The sequence below is a fragment of the Hordeum vulgare genome, chromosome 5H (assembly GCF_904849725.1).
Source record: "Hordeum vulgare subsp. vulgare chromosome 5H, MorexV3_pseudomolecules_assembly, whole genome shotgun sequence".
NCBI classification, from domain to species: domain Eukaryota; kingdom Viridiplantae; phylum Streptophyta; class Magnoliopsida; order Poales; family Poaceae; genus Hordeum; species Hordeum vulgare.
This window is the reverse complement of record NC_058522.1, coordinates 559,184,422-559,204,578: the sequence shown is the minus strand read 5'-3', so window position 1 is coordinate 559,204,578 and position 20,157 is coordinate 559,184,422. Positions and strand designations below refer to the sequence as shown.

The following is a 20,157-nucleotide window of genomic DNA, read 5'->3' as shown; positions in this document are numbered from 1 at the left end:
TGTGGGAGTGCTGTACGCCAAGAGTTATATTATCCTAACTTTCTCCTTCCAATCCGCACCTGATTATCCTTTCCCAGTGCTATGAAATCAGTATGAACTTTGTATGCCGACTTAGGTGAGAACCTTGGAGTTGTAATGACAGACAGGCGACGTGAGGTTGTCATATTGCTCACACAAGGGACCTTTTCTCGCCTTGCCATGTGATCTGCTCTTTCTGAGGTTTGCCTTTGAGCAGCTCCATGCATTTCCTGATCAAAGTAACGTGAAACGCATATCATACTACTTCGCCAAGGTCTACCATCTCACTCCAGGGAGCGCATTCATCAGCCCCACCACCATGGCCATCACCTGTGGCATGGTGTGGTGTGAGTGTGAGGTTGAAGAAGACCGCACTTACAACATTGTGTTCGCCCAGCCGAGTGCTATAAACAAATGCGCAAATAAAAGTGGAGCGGTGCTGAATATATACATGCATAGATAGATAGACAGATAGATGCTTGAACACTTATTACGAAATTGAACAGGACTCTCTTTAGCTGTTTACTTCAGAAACATCTTAGGGCTCAAAATACAATAAAACAATAGTATGACAGTGAAACCACAGCCGGAGCTCGGTAACTGTTGATCTCAGGAAAATACACAGTACATACGGGAATAGCATAGCACCATCCCATCCCAACACAATCCCTAGGTACCCGGTGATTGAATCATCCATCCAAAGCGCTCCTAGCTCTTTCAAAATCTTGACGAAAATTTAGGACTGCAAGCACACGTTAAAATGGACGAGATTAATAGACCGACAAAGAAGCCTGTCATTAATTTTGCACATGGAGAAGAGGATGTTTTGCAGTCCGCTGACAAGGAAAATCTAGGCATACCTTGTTGGCAATGTTGCTGGACAGCCAGTCCAGGCCTTCATACAGTCCCTCCCCTGTTGTAGCACAAGTGCTCTGGATGTACCTGCAAACAAGAACAGCAATTCATCAAGTTGTCTGCTGTATTACCAAAGCAATATGCATTACCAAGCCAAATGGCAGACAGGAATTTCATCTTCTTCACACAAACAAGAAATTATATGGGTTAGTTGGGGGGGATTGAGCCAGTTATAATGACACAAGGATGACAGTCATATCTATCTTAAAATACAGAAAAGACAAGCAAGGGAAGTCTGCGTATGGCTACCAGTGTCGCTGGCGAAGGGAGTGCAGGCCAAGCTTATCAGTGATCTCAGCAGCATTCATGGCATTTGGAAGATCTTGCTTGTTAGCAAACACAAGCAGCACAGCATCACGTAACTCATCCTGCAGCCAGTGAACATGTGAACTGTGAGCACTCAAAATCACCAGGACAAAGTACAACAAGTATTGAAGATGGGACCCGTTGTAGAGTGTAAGAATTTACCTCATTCAGCATCCTGTGGAGCTCATCCCTTGCTTCAACAACACGGTCCCTATCGTTGCTGTCAACAACAAAGATGAGACCCTGCGTGTTCTGGAAGTAATGCCTCCACAGTGGCCTGATCTGTTTTTACAAACATGGCTAAACATTAGCCCCCATTTTAACAAAAAGATGTGTGACAAATTCAGATAAGGAATATACGGGCCTATATTGTTCCATAGTAGATTAGAAATTTGTGAGATACTAGTACATGATCCATGGCAGGTGGAGTACAAAATAATTCAGTTCAATGGTGCAGAGTACGTTATCTATGTACCTTGTCCTGACCCCCGACATCCCAGACAGTGAAGCTGATGTTCTTGTACTCCACAGTTTCAACATTGAACCCTGTATTTGGAGGCAAGACACTTTTGAGAAAAATAGAGAAAACATGTTGCAGATTAACAAACGTCCAAATCTGACCTTTAGTATATAACATAATTTGCATGAAAGAACAAGACAGTCTTGCCTTTTAGCGCAATCCATAAAATGCACACGAGGATATTATACTGGCAAATACTATCATCCAATGACATACGAAGCAAGCGGTCAATTTTAAAAAGGCAATATTCAGTCAACTTCGGTGTGTTTTGAGATAGGGTAGCTAGCTGGTTGTAGTGGCTTTTAATTACTCACTGGATGCTCCAAAACTGCGTGAGCGTTACTATCAATGACTTCCTGTTGGCATATAGGCATTTGTTTGTTACTATCAATGACTTCCAGTTAGCATATAGGCATTTGTTTAAAGGGAAATTTGACCATACCAAAGTAACCAAAACTTCACAAAAGGACATCTAGCTCAGGATCAATTTTCTTATGTTCACATGGTTAAAAAATATGGACCAACTGGTAAATCTGAGACTTGTGTGTAGTTTTGTAAATATATCTCTATGAACAAAGGTGCACCAATCGTGACCTGTACAGAGATCCTAATGAACAGAAACTCCCTAAACATTGGTAGCTTCAAATTGATACTGTAGCTGTTTTTTCTTGGCCAAACTTGTGTCTGAAAATAGCACCTGCCGGGATCACATTGCCAAGCATTTGCATGTTCCGCTACAGATTCGCAACATAAGGAAAAAAAACTGGTATAAATAAATAGGCATGTATCACGCGATGCGCGCGCGGGATCGGTGCTCACCGATGGTGGGGATGGTGGTGACGATCTCGCCGAGCTTGAGCTTGTAGAGGATGGTGGTCTTTCCGGCTGCGTCGAGACCCACCATCAGGATCCGCATCTCCTTCTTGGCGAACAGGCGGCTGAACAGCTTGGTAAACGTGAGCCCCATCTCCTCTCCTCCCGCGTAGGTGCTCTTCCTCTCGGTTTGTCTCTCCTGCAACACAGAATCACGATCCCCACGGGTCAGACGGAGTCCCATTTCGCTAGATCTACACGCGGCGCGCCAGATCCGGGCCCCAACCGAACGGCCGCGGGATCACCGATCGCCATGCGCCCGGCCCCGCGATCTGCGCGCCGGGCACGGGATCCGCGGGCGGATCCAGCGCGCGGCGAGGACACGTCGGTGCGGGATTGGGCATGGATCCCTACGAGATCTACCGAACCGGCGACCCGCTCGGCGTGATCCACCGCCAGGACGGACGGATCTCGCGAATGGAGGAAGGGAGGGAGGGAGGGAGATGGGGTGGATCCGGGGCGGGGGTCGCTCACCTGATCGGAGGAACCGCTCGATCCGCGGTGGGTTCGCCGGCGCCGGAGCCGGAGAAGGGGGGCGGAAACAGGGGGTCGCGAGAGAGAAGGGGGGAGAGAGTGGCCAGGCGTTGGGGCCTGCGGCGTCGTATTTAAGCGACGCGAGGGAGGAGAGCCAGCGCTTTGTGTTGTACGGGTCGCGTCGGTTGAACGCGTCTCGCTCTATCGACACCTTTTCCATTGCCACAACAATTATTTTGCCATGGGATATCCACGATGGTAAGAGCATGTTCAATGATGTTATATGGATACAGATGTTTTATAATAAAATGTAGATTAAGGTATTTATATTGAAGATACCAGCAATGTGACTCATTAAAAAATAAAAATAAAGATTTTAATACACATGCATCTATACTTTTCATTCTAACTTTTTCAGTTTTTTACATCGGATCACATTTTTTCTCTCCAAGCACTCGCCTAGTGCAAAGATCCCGCTTCTTTATTCGAACATACTTTTCCTGACATCCAATCCGATATGACATACGAGGCATCATCGTGAGACTATGCATTGTACATGCCCTAAGAGCAAATGCAACACCCCGATCCAAACACACGACGATTTTGTCCGTTTTTTGTCCGTTTGGGTCTGTCATTCGCTTGGTGTCCGCACAATTTAAGATTTGGATCGACGGTGCGTCCAACACCCGCGACCCATTTTATATCCGCACACACATTTGAAAAGGCCCGCGGTCGTAGATCAAGCCTACGATCATGTCGTCGCCCAAAGTTCATGTCGACACCATGCCAGCGGCCGACATATAATGCCAGCTTCAGAAAACACCACACAGTTCATGCTGGCGCGTTTGCCAGCGACTAACATACATGCGAGCACACAAAAAGGGACGGGAGTTCGACCACGCCATCACGATCGTGGTCATGCGAGCACACTTGCCAACATACAAAAAGGATGGCGCTCGCCGCCATAGATATCACTCATCGTTGAACTTGAGCATGTCGGACTGCATCTTCTCGAACCACGGCCTCTTCCTTGGCGACACGGTGTTGAGATCCACCTTCATGATCTCCACTCCCGTCATCATGCTAGCGAGTGCCACTTCTTTCGCCTTGGTCTCGGCATTGGCGGCCTCGATCTCTAGCATCTTGGCTTGCTCCTCCGCCTCCATCTCAAGCATCTTGGTTTGCTTCTCCGCCTCCATCTCAAGCATCCTCCTTTGAATCTCCATGAAGGCGTTCATTTGCTCTTCCTTGTCTTGTCGGCGCTTCTCCTCCCTTGAATCCTTCTTGGTCATCATGCCCTTCACAGTTGCGATCAAGGTGATCGACGCTGCATCCCGCTTATCCTCCTTCTTGGAGTTGGTCTTTCCCCATGGTCGTGGATTCTCACCCTCCCCAACCTCCTCCACGGCTTCCTTCTCCCTTGCATTGTGAGGGTAGGAAAGGGGAGCCGGGGCGCTGGAGCTTTGGGAGCAGGGAATGGCGATAGTGCGCGAGATTGCTACTTCTCAAACAACAACGCCAGAAATTGACACGTTGACGGAGATTGGGCTTGCGTTGGTTTTCCCTTGAAGAGGAAAGGGTGATGCAACACAGGAGCAGTAAGTATTTCCCTCAGTTTGAGAACCAAGGTATCGATCCAGAAGGAGGGTCTCATCAAGTTCAGAGTACCTGCGCAAACACAAACAAGCTTGCACCCAACACTTCAAAGGGTTGTCAATCCCTTCAAGATTGTTTGCAAAGTGAGATCTGAAGGCGGAAAGTGCAACGAAGTAAAAAGTGTAAGGTTGAAGATATGGTGTGCAGTAGACCCTGGGGGCCATAGTGTTCACTAGAGGCTTCTCTCAAAATAGCAAGTATTATGGTGGGTGAACAAATCACTGTCGAGCAATTGATATAACCGCGCAAAGTCATGACGATATCTAAGGCAATGATCTAGCATATAGGCATCACGTCCGAGACAAGTAGACCGATACTTTCTGCATCTACTACTATTACTCCATACATCGACCGCTATCCAGCATGCATCTAGTGTATTGAGTTCATGACGAACAGAGTAACGCTTTAAGCAAGATGACATGATGTAGAGGGATAATCTCAAACCAATGATGAAAACCCCATCTTTTCACCCTTGATGGCAGCAACAAGATACGTGTCTCGCTACCCCTTCTGTCACTGGGTGAGGTCACCGCACGATATGAACCCAAAATCAAGCACTTCTCCCATTGCAAGAATCATAGATCTAGTTGGCCAGACAAAACCCACAACTCGAAGAGAATTACAAGGATATGAAATCATGCATAAGAGAGATCAGAAGAAACTCAAATAAGATTCATAGATAATCTGATCATAAATCCACAATTCATCGGATCTCGACAAACACACCGCAAAAGAAGATTACATCGGATAGATCTCCATGAAGATCATGGAGAACTTTGTATTGAAGATCCAAGAAAGAGAAGAAGCCATCTAGTTACTAGCTATGGACCCGTAGGTCTATGGTGAACTACTCACGCATCATCAGAGAGGTCATGGTGTTGATGGAGAAGCCTTCCGTGTCCGAATCCCCCTCCGGCAAGGCACCAGGACATGCCCCAGATGGGATCTTGCGGAGACAGAAGCTTGCGGCGGCGGAAAAGTGATTACGATGCTCCCCTGATTTTTTTGGGAATATTTGGGAATTTATAGGCACAAGATCTAGGTCAGGGGACCTCCAGGGGGCCCACAAGCCTACATGGCGCCCCCCTGGCCGCGGGGTGGGGGCTTGTGGGGCCCCTGAGGCTCTTCTGGCTTGGCTCCCAAGTCCCCCGATCTTCTTCCGTTCCAGAAAAAATCTTTTCGGGGATTTTCTTCCGTTTGGACTTCGTTTCAAAATCTCCTCTGAAAGGGGTAAAAACATGAAAAAAACCAGGAACTTGCACTTGGCACTGAACTAATAAGTTAGTCCTAGAAAATAAATAAAAGGCATGCAAAACATCCAAAGTTTGACAAGATAATAGCATGAAAGCATCAAAAATTATAGATACATTGGAGACGTATCAAACATCCCCAAGCTTAACTCGTGCTCGTCCTCGAGTAGGGAAGTGATAAAGAATGGATTTTTGATGTGGAATGCTACCTAACATAGTTGTCCTTTGCAACTTCTTTCACGTGGTATGAATATTTAGATCCGTAAGAATAAAAACAATAGTTTGCTATTGACATGAAAACATTAATACTTCAAGCAAACTAGCAAAGTAATCATGAACTTTCGAAATAACAAGGCCAAAGAAAGTTATCCCTACAAAATCATATAGTGTGGCTATGCTCCATCATCCTCACACAACTAATGTAAATCATGCACAATTCCGGAATTGGCCAAGTAATTGTTTTCACACTCTTACTTTCTCAAGCTTTTTATAACTATCATGCAATACATGAGCGCGAGCCATGGATATAGCACTATAGGTGGAATAGAGTGTGGTGGTGGTTGTGAGACAAAAAGGGAGGAGATGGTCACATTGACTCGGCGTATCAATAGGCTATGGAGATGCCCATTAATAGATATCAATGTGAATGAGTAGGGATTGCCATACAAGAGATGCATTAGAGCTATAAGTACGTGAAAGCTCAAAAGGAAAACTAGTGGGTGTGCATCCAACTTGCTTGCTCACGAAGACCTAGGGCAATTTTGAGGAAGCCCATCATTGAAATATACAAGCCAAGTTATATAAAAGATTCCCACTAGCATATGGTAGTGACAAAGCAAGAAGCTCTCAATTATGAAGAACATGGTGCTAACATGAAGCACAAGTGTGGAAAAAGATAGTAGCATTGTCCCTTCTCTCTTTTTCTCTCATTTCTTTTTTTTATATTTGGGCTCTTAGGCCTCTTTTTTTTGGGCTCTTTGGCCTCTTTTTATTATTATTTTCTCACATGGGACAATGCTCTAATAATGATGATCATCACACTTTTATTTACTCACAGCTCAAAGATCACAATGATGATGACTCCATAGGAAATGCCTCCGGCAGTGTACCGGGATGTGCAACGATCTAGTATGATCATGCAATGGCAATATGAGAGTGACGACACAAGTCATGAGACGGAACGGTGGTAGTTGCATGGCAATATATCTCGGAATGGCTATGAAAATGCTATAGTAGGTAGGTATGGTGGCTGTTTTGAGGAAGGAATTTGGTGGGTTTGTGCACCGGCGAGAATTGCGCGGCACTAGAGAGGCTAGCAATGGTGAAAGGTGAAAGTGCATCTAATTCATGGACTCAACATTAGTAATAAAGAACTCACATACTTATTGCGAAAGTTTTTATTAGTAATCGAGACAAAGTGCTAAACGCATACTCCGAGGGGAAGGGTTGGTAGGTATAAACCATCGCGCGATCCCGACCTCAACACAAAGGATTACAATCAATAGATCAATTATGCTCCGACTTCCTAACATAGCGGTTCACCATACGTGCATGCTACGAGAATCACTAACTTCAACACAAGTGTTTCTAGATTCACAACACCCTACTAACATATCTTTTAATATTACCGAATCCATGTCTCAAAACTAATTGAGAGGAATCGAAACTTTTCTTTCTACTCAATGCACATGAAGATGGAGGTTTTTGCATCCTCTTTGGGTACCTAGCACATTTGGGACTACTTTCATAGCATAAGCCAACTACCAAATCACGCACCGTCGTGCTCTAAAGATATAAGTGAAGAACGAGAGCAAAAGTATCTAGCTCAAAAGATATAAGTGAAGCACTAGAGCAAAAGTATCTAGCTCAAAAGATATAAGTGAAGCACAATGAGCATTCTAGCAAAATCACGATGAGTGCATGTCTCTCTCTCTCTCAAAAAGGTGTGCAACAAGGATAATTGTGATGCAACAAAAAGAAAAGACTCCTATGGTACAAGACGCTCCAAGTAAAACACATACCATGTGGTGAATAAAAATATAGCTCCAAGTAATGTTACCGATGGATTGAAGATGAAAGAGGCCCGAGGCATCCCCAAGCTTAGACTTTTTGGTGTCATTGAATTTGTCTTGGGATGCCTTGGGCATCCCCAAGCTTGAGCTCTTTCCACTCCTTATCTATTTGTCCATGAGAACGTCACCCAAAACTTGAAAACTTCACAACACAAAACTTAAACAGAAACTTGTGATAACATTAGTACAAGAAAACAAACTACCACTTCTTTTGGTACTGTAGCAAACTTGAATTCTATCTATATTGATGATGGGCTACTGTATTCTCACTTTTCCATGGCTAGTACCCCCCGGTACTAACCATAGTTTCATCAAAACAAGCAACCAACTCAACAAAAACAGAATCTGTCAAAAACAGAACAGTCTGTAGCAATCTGTATACTTCGTATACTTCTGGTACCTCCAAAAATCTGAAAAATTACGACGGTCTGGGGAAAAATCATATCAATCAGCAGCAAAAATAATCAACTCAAAAGCTCTTTCTTAATAAAAATGAAAAATCATCTCGTGAGCGAAAAGTTTCTGTCTTTTTCCAGCAGGATCAAACAACCATTACCAAGACTAGTCATAAAGGTTTTGCTTGGCTCAAACACAAAAAGAAACACAAAAAACACAATCACAACAGAATTATGAAAGTGTGGACGCAACAAAACAGAAAGAAAAAGATAAATTCATTGGGTTGCCTCCCAACAAGCGCTATTGTTTAACGCCCTTAGCTAGGCATAGGAGCGATACAATCACGTATCGTCGTCTTTGGTGCTCAAACCATAAGTAGCATGATCACTTATCATCTTGAGGTTTTCATATTTCTTATTAGATGATTCACCATTACTCTTAGGAACAAAGACAGACTTGGTGATTTTATTGTGGGCAAGATTTGGAGTATTCTGCACAACGGCAAAAGCGGAACCCAAGTTGGTTATAACGTCCTCTAGTTTGCCAATCCTAGCGGAATCATGACCTAGCTTTTCATTAATTTTGGGTTCTTTCTCCTTTAAATTTTTCAAAACCATTCCCACCTTGGATCCATACTGAGTGATTTGATTGTGGATATTTTTATCCAAATTCTCAATGAGTTCAATCGTAGCAACTTTATTTTCAATAGCGTCCAGCCTACGCATCACATGTTCCAGAGTTAAGGTAGTTCCATTAACCATGAGTGGGGGTGAGCCTACCAAATTTATCACAGCTCCGTAAGAATCAACGGTGTGGCTACCCAAGAAATTTCCACCTACGTTGGTGTCAAGAATATACCTATTCCAAGGAGAAATACCCACATAAAAATTGCGAAGCAAGACGGTAGTGGATTGCTTATGAGTAGATCTACTCTGAGCATTGCAAATCCTATACCAAGCGTCCTTTAAGTTTTCTCCCTCAATATGTTTGAAGTTGAGAACTTCGCTCTCGGGACTATCATTCGAAGTGGTGGATCTAGCCATCAGGATAGACTATCCCACAAAGACGAGCAGAAAGCAAGCGAGAGAAAAAGGTTGAACGAAAAGGGCAAACGAAAAAGACAAATTGGTGAAGTGGGGGAGAGGAAAACGAGAGGCAACTAGCAAACAAAGTAAATGCAAGAGATGAGTTTGCGACACTTACTTGGATGAGTTCTTGACTTGATCTTCCTCCCCGGCAACGGTGCCAGAAATCCTTCTGCTACTTCTCAAACAACAGCGCCAGAAATTGACATGTTGACGGAGATTGGGCTTTCGTTGGTTTTCCCTTGAACAGGAAAGGGTGATGCAGCACAGGAGCAGTAAGTATTTCCCTCAGTTTGAGAACCAAGGTATCGATCCAGAAGGAGGGTCTAGTCAAGTCCAGAGTACCCGCGCAAACACAAAAAAGCTTGCACCCAACGCTTCAAAGGGGTTGTCAATCCCTTCAAGATTGTTTGCAAAGTGAGATCTGAAGGCGGAAAGTGCAACGAAGTAAAAAGTGTAAGGCTAAAAATATGGTGTGTAGTAGACCCTGGGGGCCATAGTGTTCACTAGAGGCTTCTCTCAAAATAGCAAGTATTACAGTGGGTGAACTAATTATTGTCGAGCAATTGATAGAACCGCGCAAAGTCATGACGATATCTAAGGCAATGATCTAGCATATATGCATCACGTCCGAGACAAGTAGACCGATACTTTCTGCATCTACTACTATTACTCCATACAACGACCACTATCCAGCATGCATGTAGTGTATTGAGTTCATGACGAACAGAGTACGCTTTAAGCAAGATGACATGATGTAGAGGGATAATCTCAAACCAATGATGAAAACCCCATCTTTTTACCCTTGATGGCAACAACACGACACGTGCCTCGCTACCCCTTCTATCACTGGGTGAGGTCACCGCATGATATGAACCCAAAACCAAGCACTTCTCCCATTGCAAGAATCATAGATCTAGTTGGCCAGACAAAATCCACAACTCGAAGAGAATTACAAGGATATGAAATCATGCATAAGAGAGATCAGAAGAAACTCAAATAAGATTCATAGATAATCTGATCATAAATCCACAATTCATCGGATCTCGACAAACACACCGCAAAAGAAGATTACATCGGATAGATCTCCATGAAGATCATGGAGAACTTTGTATTGAAGATCCAAGAGAGAGAAGAAGCCATCTAGTTACTAGCTATGGACCCGTAGGTCTATGGTGAACTACTCACACATCATCGGAGAGGTCATGGTGTTGATGGAGAAGCCTTCCGTGTCCGAATCCCCCCTCCGGTAGGGCACGAGGACATGCCCCAGATGGGATCTTGCGGAGACAGAAGCTTGCAGCGGCGGAAAAGTGATTACGATGCTCCCCTAATTTTTTTGGGAATATTTGGGAATTTATAGGCGCAAGATCTAGGTCAGGGGACCTCCAGGGGCCCCACAAGCCTGCATGGCGCGTCCCCCCTGGCTTGTGGGGCCCCTGGGGCTCTTCTGGCTTGGCTCCCAAGTCCCCCGATCTTGTTCCGTTCCATAAAAAATCTTTTCGGGGATTTTCTTCCGTTTGGACTCCGTTTCAAAATCTCCTTTGAAAGGGGTCAAAAACATGAAAAAAAACAGGAACTGGCACTTGGCACTGAATTAATAAGTTAGTCCCAGAAAATAAATAAAAGGCATGCAAAACATCCAAAGTTTGACAAGATAATAGCATGGAACCATCAAAAATTATAGATACGTTGGAGATGTATCAAAGATCTGGGTGCGTGAGGAGGCCGAGGTGATGTTTTTTTTACCTTTTATGGCTCGCCAGATTGCCGAAGGTCCCACCAATGCGTCGTAAACTCCGCCACTTTCCAATAAAATCATGTGATTATGGACGCGTGGGATAAACCCAAACCATAAACCATATCCCTGGAAAACAGGGGCACGATCTCCATGATGGAACATGTCAGTAAAACGGTCTCGAACTGTTCTTTCGTGAAAGGTTACATGCATTGACCAGACGCGGCCTTTCGAATAGGGAAAGACGCTAGTCATTGTCAAACGGTCGGCTCGGAAATCAAAATTTATATACATATTTTTCTATGCATTTAAAGGAGAAGGATTCATCGATAGCCGAGCTATCATCGGTTAAAGGAAGAGAGGAACTCCCCTCGCAATCTAGAGCTCCTATGATATCACCAAAGGAAGAAGATTTTGGAGTTGGGGGCCAGTTCGGGGACTACTGAGGAAGTCCGAGATTAAGGGGTCCTTGGGCCGCGTGCCTATTCTCATGGGTCGGACTCTCGGGCAGGTTCGACCGTCAGTAGAAGCATCAGACTCAAGATGGACTCTTCCCAATACTTGGCATGCAATCCAAGGCGATGTAGTAATCGACATATTCCTTCTCAGTTGTAGCCGGCCTTGTGTAAACCCTAGCATCCCTGGCAACCATATAAGCCAGAGGGCCATAGCTCATAGGACCAATGAAGCTCATTATGGGTAGGGTTTAAACAACAACATCCGATCTCGCAGTAGATCAACTGAGTACTTTGTACTATTCCATCAATAACAACAAGAGCAGGACGAAGGGTTTTACCTCCATCACGGGGGCCTGAACCTGGGTAAAACACCGTCTTCATCGTCTCTTGTTACCCATAAACCCTAGATCCACAATTCGTACCCCCTACTCGAGGTCAACCAATTTTGACACCGATGTCATGGACAAGAAGGATATCCATTGGAACGGGGTCAAGCATGGATAAGAAGGTGCACGTGTGGCAAAGAACAATAGAGCTTCCACTGGTGATTTTCGCACTTTGAAGCCACCATAAGGAGAGCATGAAGGCTTGGACGAAATATTCAAGGCGCCACTTAATAAATTTCGTCCATGGGTTATTATAGGTCCCCGCCACCTTATTTTTGGGTCACGTCCATGTAATTTCGAAATACCATACTATCGCTATTTTTAGAGTCCGTATGTGCGGGGAAACTGAGTTAGGGTTGATTTAGGACCTCTCCTCCAAGGGGTCATGAAATTCCTGCTCTATTCCCCCATATATACAGCCCTTAGGGCACCATTTAGACTTGGGTTTTGTTTAGATTACAATTTCTCCATAGCTGCAACTTCGCGTTCTTCGTTCGTGTTCCACAACCAGACAAAGGTGTCACAGAACCCCACTTTCATCAATAAAGCTTCCCCTCTTATATTTGCAATATCCACATTACAATCTTAGTTTCTTGCTTGTTCTTTGTTTGCGTGCAGGAAACAGACCTTCATTGTGAGGTTGATCGTGCTCCGGCGTGGTCACTATCCTCTTGGAGTTGGTTTAGCAATTGCTAAGGCGCGGCGACCTCACACATTCGTAGTCGGATCGTCAAAGTCTACTACACCAAAAAACGATAACCACCATCTCATCGAAAGTCAGGGACAACCTCGTCTCTATTAAGTGGTATCATATTTCCAGGTTGCTTAGTGACATTTTACCAGTTTTTCGTAGTTAGATCACATGTGTTCTTCATATCTGTAGTCCACGAAAAAGCCACCAAAAAAATTAGGGTTAGATCATCATATCCGAGCCAATCTGAGCCTTTGCATAGTATTTACAGTATTTTGCTTTTTTGAATTTGCGGCTACATCATCGTGTCGAGTTGCTCATCTTAGTGTCTAGTCCTTTAGAGTTTTGAGTTATGTTAATAGGTTATCATGCCGCCACCGCACCATCTTTCATCGCTGCCATATACCACCACCACGCTACCATCATCGCTGCTGCCATATTCCACCACCACGCCACCATCATCCTTGCTACCATATATCACCACCACATATCCACTACCAATCCTAGTCCGAGTCCTTGATGTATTAGGTTGATTTCGAGATCTTCTTGTTTTCGGTTTCGTGTTTCCTTACCCGAGTAGGTTTCGAAAGGAAAAAAAGAGTATGTCACGCTTTTTATAGCACTTTTAGGCCAAAATTTTGGAGGGTGAATTATTTCCCTATCGTTTTGTTGGGCTTTTTAGAGAATTTTGAGACATTCGCCACCATAGTGATTTTTGTCGCAATGTTTGGTCGTCGCAACCCCGAATTGCTCCAAAAAAATGTCAACAAAAAATTTCGTGCCTATCCTGTTTTTAGTCCTTTCGAAGAGTTTTGAGACACTCGTCATTATAGTGATTTTCTGGAAAAAAAAGAGCACACAAAAAAGAAGCGCAAAAAAAGAAAAAGAAAATCAGAGTGTATCTTCCCTTGATTACGTGTAGCGTCGTGATTTTTGTTAGTGTTCTAGGCTTGCGTCTCTAGTATGGTCTCGCCCAGGACCAGCACGGTACCGTCGTTGAGCGTCCTTTCAACTTTGCATCTCTGAACTGATTATTGCTAACCCTTTTTTCTACCATATTATAAGCCTTCCCAGCTCCACATACATCTACATCGTGTGTTTGACACCACCTCGTAATCGCTCTATCCAAGCTTTGAGAGTTTTGGCTACACCGATTGCCGATCACCACGTGCTGCTCGGTAAGAACTGGTAAGAATTTGAGATTTGCTTGACGGCACCACCACCACCACTTCCTAGTAGTCTGTAGGTTCATATTATTCTGTGTTCCTATTGCAGCTAACCATGCCAGGATCACAAGATGACGAGATCGACTGGGAGAGCCTGACCAACCGGGAGCTCCATGATAAATTTCAGCAAATGATGTCTGACCAGGTACAAGACTTCGTGACCAGCCTTGGAGAGGCCATGGAGAAGATAGATGGTTTGGAGAAGACATTCTACACCAATATGGACGCCAAGTTCAATGTGGTGCTTGCCCATATACCACCATCGGCTGCAGCTTCTGTCCCTCTCCAACAACAACAACAATGACAACAACGAGGCCCGAATTTTGTGGGACGAGCGCGACGTGTGCCTTCTGGCCAAGTTCAGAATTCTAGTGTTGTTGCTCCTGCTGCTACCACTGAGGTTTGTATGGCTGAGAAGAATGAGGATTAAGATGGTGATTACGATGATGAGGGAGAGGTTGCTCCAAATCAGCACCAGGGACAACAACCACCACCACAAGCCGCATGTCGTCCACATGGATACAATCGCAATGGTATGGCTGCACCACTACCTCAGGTACGGGTTCATGACCATCTTCCTAAACTTAAATTGAATATTCCTACATTTGATGGCTGATATGCTCTCGAAAGAAATTATCATTCAGAACTTCTATGCTCGGCTTTCTCATGATGATCGCACCATGCTTGACACTTCTTGTACCGATTCTTTTATGAAGAGAGATATTGACTTCAAATGGAATTTATTGGAAAGAATTAAACGAAACTCTGAATACTGGGTGCTTGATGAAGGTAAGGAGTCAGGTATGAATTTCAAGTTTGATTGCGTTAAATCCTTTGTTGAAACAAATACTTTTTGTGATTTTAGCGCTAAGTATGGACTTGACTCTGAGATAGTAGATTCATTGTGTGAATCATTTGCTGCTCATATCGATCTCCCCAAAGAGAAGTGGTTTAAATATCATCCTCCCTTAGAAGTCAATGTAGTTAAACCCAATCCAGTTGAAGAGAAAGTCATTGCCTATAATGATCCTATTGTTCCTAGTGCTTACATTGAGAAACCACCTTTCCCTGTTAGGATAAAGGATCATTCTAAAGCTTCAACTGTCATACGTAGGGGCTACATTAGAACACCTACACCCCCTGAGCAAATTAGAGTTGAACCTAGCGTTGCTATTATCAAAGATCTCCTGTCCGACAATGTTGATGGCCATGACATTCACTTCTGTGAAGATGCGGCTAGAATTGCTAAACCACATGCTAGAGACAAACATAGGCCTGTTGTTGGCACGCCTGTTGTTTCTGTTAAGATAGGAGATCATTGTTATCATGGTTTATGTGACGTGGGTGCTAGTGTTAGTGCAATACCTCAATCCTTATATGATGAAATTAAAGACGAGATTGCACCTGTTGAGATGGAACCTATTGATGTCACTATCCAGCTTGCCAATAGAGATACTATCTGCCATGTGGGAATTGTTAGGGATGTTGAAGTCTTGTGTGGTAAAACAAAGTATCCTGCTGGTTTCCTCGTTCTCGCTACCACACAAGATAGCTTTTGTCCCATCATATTTGGCAGACCTTTTCTCAATACTGTCAATGCTCATATTGACTGTGAGAAGCAAACTGTCACTATTGGCTTTGAAGGTGTGTCACATGAGTTCAATTTCTCCAAGTTTGGTAGACAACCTCATGAAAAAGAGTTGTCTAGTAAGGATGAAACTATTGCCCTAGCTTCTATTGCTGTGCCTCCTACTGATCCTTTAGAGCAATACTTGTTTGAGCATGAAAATGATATGCATATGGATGAAAGGGATGAGATAGATAGAGTTATCTTCGAACAATATCCTATCCTTAAGAATAATTTGCCTATTGAGCTGCTTGGAGATCCACCCCCACCAAAGGGTGATCCTGTGTTCGAGCTTAAACAGCTGCCTGATACTCTTAAATATGCTTATCTCGATGAAAAAGAGATATATCTTGTTATTATTAGTGCTAGCCTCTCAGAGCATGAAGAAAAGAAGTTGCTATAAACTCTGAGGAAGCACCGTGCTGCTATTGGATATACTCTTGATGATCTTAAGGGCATTAGTCACACTCTATGCCAGCACAAAATTAAACCCGATCTTGATTCCAAACCAGTTGCCGATCATCAACGGAGATTAAATCCTAAGATGAAAGAGGTAGTAAGAAAAGAAATACTAAAGCTCCTGGAAGCAGGTATTATCTATCCTGTTGCTCATATTGATTGGGTAAGTCCGGTGCATTGCGTCCCTAAGAAGGGAGGTATTACCGTTGTCCCTAATGATAAGGATGAATTGATCCCACACAGGATTATTACTGGCTATAGGATGGTGATTGATTTTAGGAAGTTGAATAAAGCCACTAGGAAAGATCATTACCCTTTGCCTTTTATCGACCAAATGCTAGAAAGACTGTCTAAACACACACACTTCTGCTTTCTAGATGGTTATTCTGGTTTCTCCCAAATACCATTTGCACAATCTGATCAGGAGAAAACCACTTTAACCTGCCCTTTCGATACCTTTGCTTATAGACGTATGCCTTTTGGCTTATGTAATGCACCTTCCACCTTTCAAAGATGTATGATGGCTATATTCTCTGACTTTTGTGAAAAGATCGTTGAGGTTTTCATGGATGACTTCTCCGTTTACAGGTCTTCTTTTGATGATTGCCTCAGCAACCTTGATCGAGTCTTGCAGAGATGTAAAGACACCAACCTTGTCTTGAACTGGGAGAAGTGCCACTTTATGGTTAATGAAGGCATCGTCTTAGGACATAAAATTTCTGAAAGAGGTATCGAAGTCGATAAGGCTAAGGTTGATGCGATCGAGAAAATGCCATGCCCCACAGATATCAAAGGTATAAGAAGTTTCCTTGGTCATGCTGGTTTCTATAGAAGGTTCATTAAAGACTTCTCTAAGATTTCTAGGCCTCTTACCAATATCTTGTAAAAGGATATTCCTTTTGTTTTTGACGATGATTGTGAGGAAGCCTTCGAAATACTTAAGAAGGCTTTGATAACTGCGCCTATTGTTCAACCACCTGATTGGAACTTACCTTTTGAAATCATGTGTGATGCCAGTGATTATGCTGTTGGTGCTGTTCTAGGACAAAGAGTTGATAAGAAGTTGAATGTTATTCACTATGCTAGTAAAACTCTAGACAGTGCCCAAAGAAACTATGCTACTATGGAAAATGATTTTTTAGCACTTGTGTTTGCATGTGAAAAGTTTAGGTCTTACATAGTTGATTCCAAAGTCACTATTCACACTGATCATGCAGCTATTAAGTACCTCATGGAAAAGAAAGACGTTAAACCTAGACTTATCAGATGGGTTCTCTTGCTACAAGAATTTGATTTGCATGTTGTCGACAGGAAGGGTGCTGATAGCCCCGTAGCAGATAGCTTGTCTAGGTTGGAGAATGTTCTTGATGACCCACAACCTATTGATGATAGCTTTCCTGATGAGCAATTGAATGTCATCAATACTTCACGTAGTACACCGTGGTATGCTGATTATGCAAACTATATCGTTGCCAAATATATACCACCTAGTTTCACATACCAGGAAAAGAAGAAATTCTTCTTTGATTTGAGATATTACTTTTGGGATGATCCTCACCTTTATAAGGAAGGAGTAGATGGTGTTATTAGACGTTGTGTACCTGAACATGAACAGGGACAGATCCTACAGAAGTGTCACTCCGAGGCTTACGGAGGACACCATGCGGGAGATAGAACTGCACACAAGGTATTACAATCAGGTTTCTATTGGCCCACTCTCTTCAAGGATGCCCATAAGGCCGTAAGTTTGTCCTGTCTTGTGACGAATGTCAAAGAATAGGTAATATCAGTAAACGTTAGGAAATGCCTATGAATTATTCACTTGTCATTGAACCATTTGATGTTTGGGGCTTTGATTATATGGGACCTTTTCCAAAATCCAACGGGTATACTCATATCCTAGTTGTTGTTGATTACGTTACTAAGTGGGTAGAAGCTATCCCAACTAGTAGTGCTGATCACAACACTTCTATCAGGATGCTTAAAGAAGTTATCTTCCCTAGATTTGGAGTCCCTAGATATCTGATGACAGATGGTGGTTCACATTTCATTCATGGTGCTTTCCGTAAAACGCTTGCTAAGTATGATGTAAATCATAGAATTGCATCTCCCTATCATCCTTAGTCCGTGTGGTCAAGTAGAGTTAAGCAATAGAGAGATTAAACTAATTCTGCAAAAGACTGTTAATAGGTCTAGAAAGAATTGGTCTAAGAAGCTCGACGATGCACTGTGGGCTTATAGAACTGCCTATAAGAATCCCATGGGCATGTCTCCGTACAAAATGGTTTACGGTAAAGCATGTCATTTACCTCTTGAGCTAGAGCATAAGGCTTATTGGGCAATCAAAGAGCTCAACTTTGATTTCAAACTTGCTGGCGAGAAGAGGTTATTTGATATTAGCTCGCTTGATGAATGGAGAGCTCAGGCATATGAAAATGCCAAGTTGTTCAAAGAAAAGGTGAAGAGGTGGCATGATAAAAGGATACAAAAACATGAGTTCAATGTAGGTGATTATGTCTTGCTATATAATTCTCGTTTAAGATTTTTTGCAGGCAAGCTTCTCTCTAAATGGGAAGGTCCTTACATTGTTGAGGAAGTATATCGTTCCGGTGCCATCAAGATCAACAACACGGAAGGTAATTTTCCGAGAGTGGTAAATGGGCAAAGAATCAAGCATTATATCTTAGGTACTCCCATAAATGTTGAAAGCAATATTATCAATACCATAACTCCGGAGGAGTACATAAGGGATATTTATCAGCCTGTTTCAGACTCCGAAAACGAAGAGGTATGTGATTCGATAAGTAAACCGACTCCAAAACTTTTCCAGTAGGAATTTTTCTCCGTTTTGGAATTTTTGAAAAAATAGAAAAATTTAAAGCAGTCCGGAAAGCGCGCGAGGAGGCGACAAGCGTGCGAGGCGCGGTCTACCCCTGGCCGCGCCTGGGGGGCTTGTGACCACCTCGTGTGCCTCCCGGACTCCGTCTTCTTGCGGAGTACTCCTTCTGGTCTGGAAAAAATCATTATATATTCTCCTAAAAGGTCTGACCCTCGTATCACGCAAATTTCCTCTGTTTTCGTTGTGAGCCTGTTTCTGCTGCAGATCTAGATCGCTATGGCATCCCCAAAAGCTCCAAAGGACAAGATTTTCGAGAAGGTCATCAATCCCTACCTCGCGGGAGTGATGCAACACCCTCAATCTATCGAGATGCATGAGGGGATGCTGCACATCCATGATGTTGAGGGCCCCAAGAAGACCGGAAGCATGGAGGCGAGACTCGAAGCAATGGAGCAACAAGTCTTCAAGTGCCAAGGGATGGTGGAGCGTGGACTCAACGCCAACCACGTGATGATCACGGAGTTCACCAACAAGCACAAGATCGATGCCAATGACATCGGGAAGCACCTCTCCAGGCTCTATGGCAGAATTGATCACCTCCAAGCCCAGATCTATGACCTGCAGAACCAAAACTGTGAGTATGAGTATAGATTTAAATCAATACGGTTGACTGTAGATTTGAGGATTCCGGAGACTCGATCATCTTTCCATCATGGAGCACTTGTGCCTTGGAAGACGGAGGATCAAACCCATGTTGCAACAACTCTACCACCATCACCTCCAAATGAAGACAACTAAGCACGGGTATGGGCAATCCCCTTGGCTTGTGCCAAGCTTGGGGGAGTTGCCCCGGTATTGTATCACCATCACATCTTTTTGCCTTTACCTTTTCTTAGTTCGTTCCTTTTTGGTTTTATCTTTATCTAGTAGAATAAAGTTCTTAGTGTTTTAGGCTTGAGTTTTGCTTTATGTCACCCCCGATGTATTCGAGTTCGTGAGTCATATAATAAAGAGTGCTTTAGTTAAGGGCATTGCCTCATGCCATGATCAAGAGTATGATAAAAGAACAAAAGCATGAAAGATCATGTAATGATATTATGGGAAGTGATTGCTTCACATATAAAAAGAATGATGATTGAAACTTGTTGAGGGTGGACAAACATAGACC

General features: G+C 43.5%; 1 protein-coding gene across 1 annotated transcript; it reads right to left on the bottom strand.

The window, feature by feature from the left end:
• Positions 1 to 492: 492 nt before the first annotated feature.
• Positions 493 to 3,274, bottom strand: LOC123452946 (ADP-ribosylation factor). Its single transcript, XM_045129692.1, has 7 exons — positions 3,107 to 3,274; positions 2,579 to 2,771; positions 1,715 to 1,785; positions 1,402 to 1,521; positions 1,183 to 1,301; positions 879 to 960; positions 493 to 760 (listed from the first exon to the last, which is right to left on the bottom strand). Exons 2-7 carry the CDS (start codon positions 2,724 to 2,726, stop codon positions 755 to 757), a joined length of 546 nt encoding a protein of 181 aa, XP_044985627.1. The 5' UTR covers positions 2,727 to 2,771; positions 3,107 to 3,274; the 3' UTR covers positions 493 to 754.
• Between the last annotated feature and the right edge of the window lie 16,883 nt (positions 3,275 to 20,157).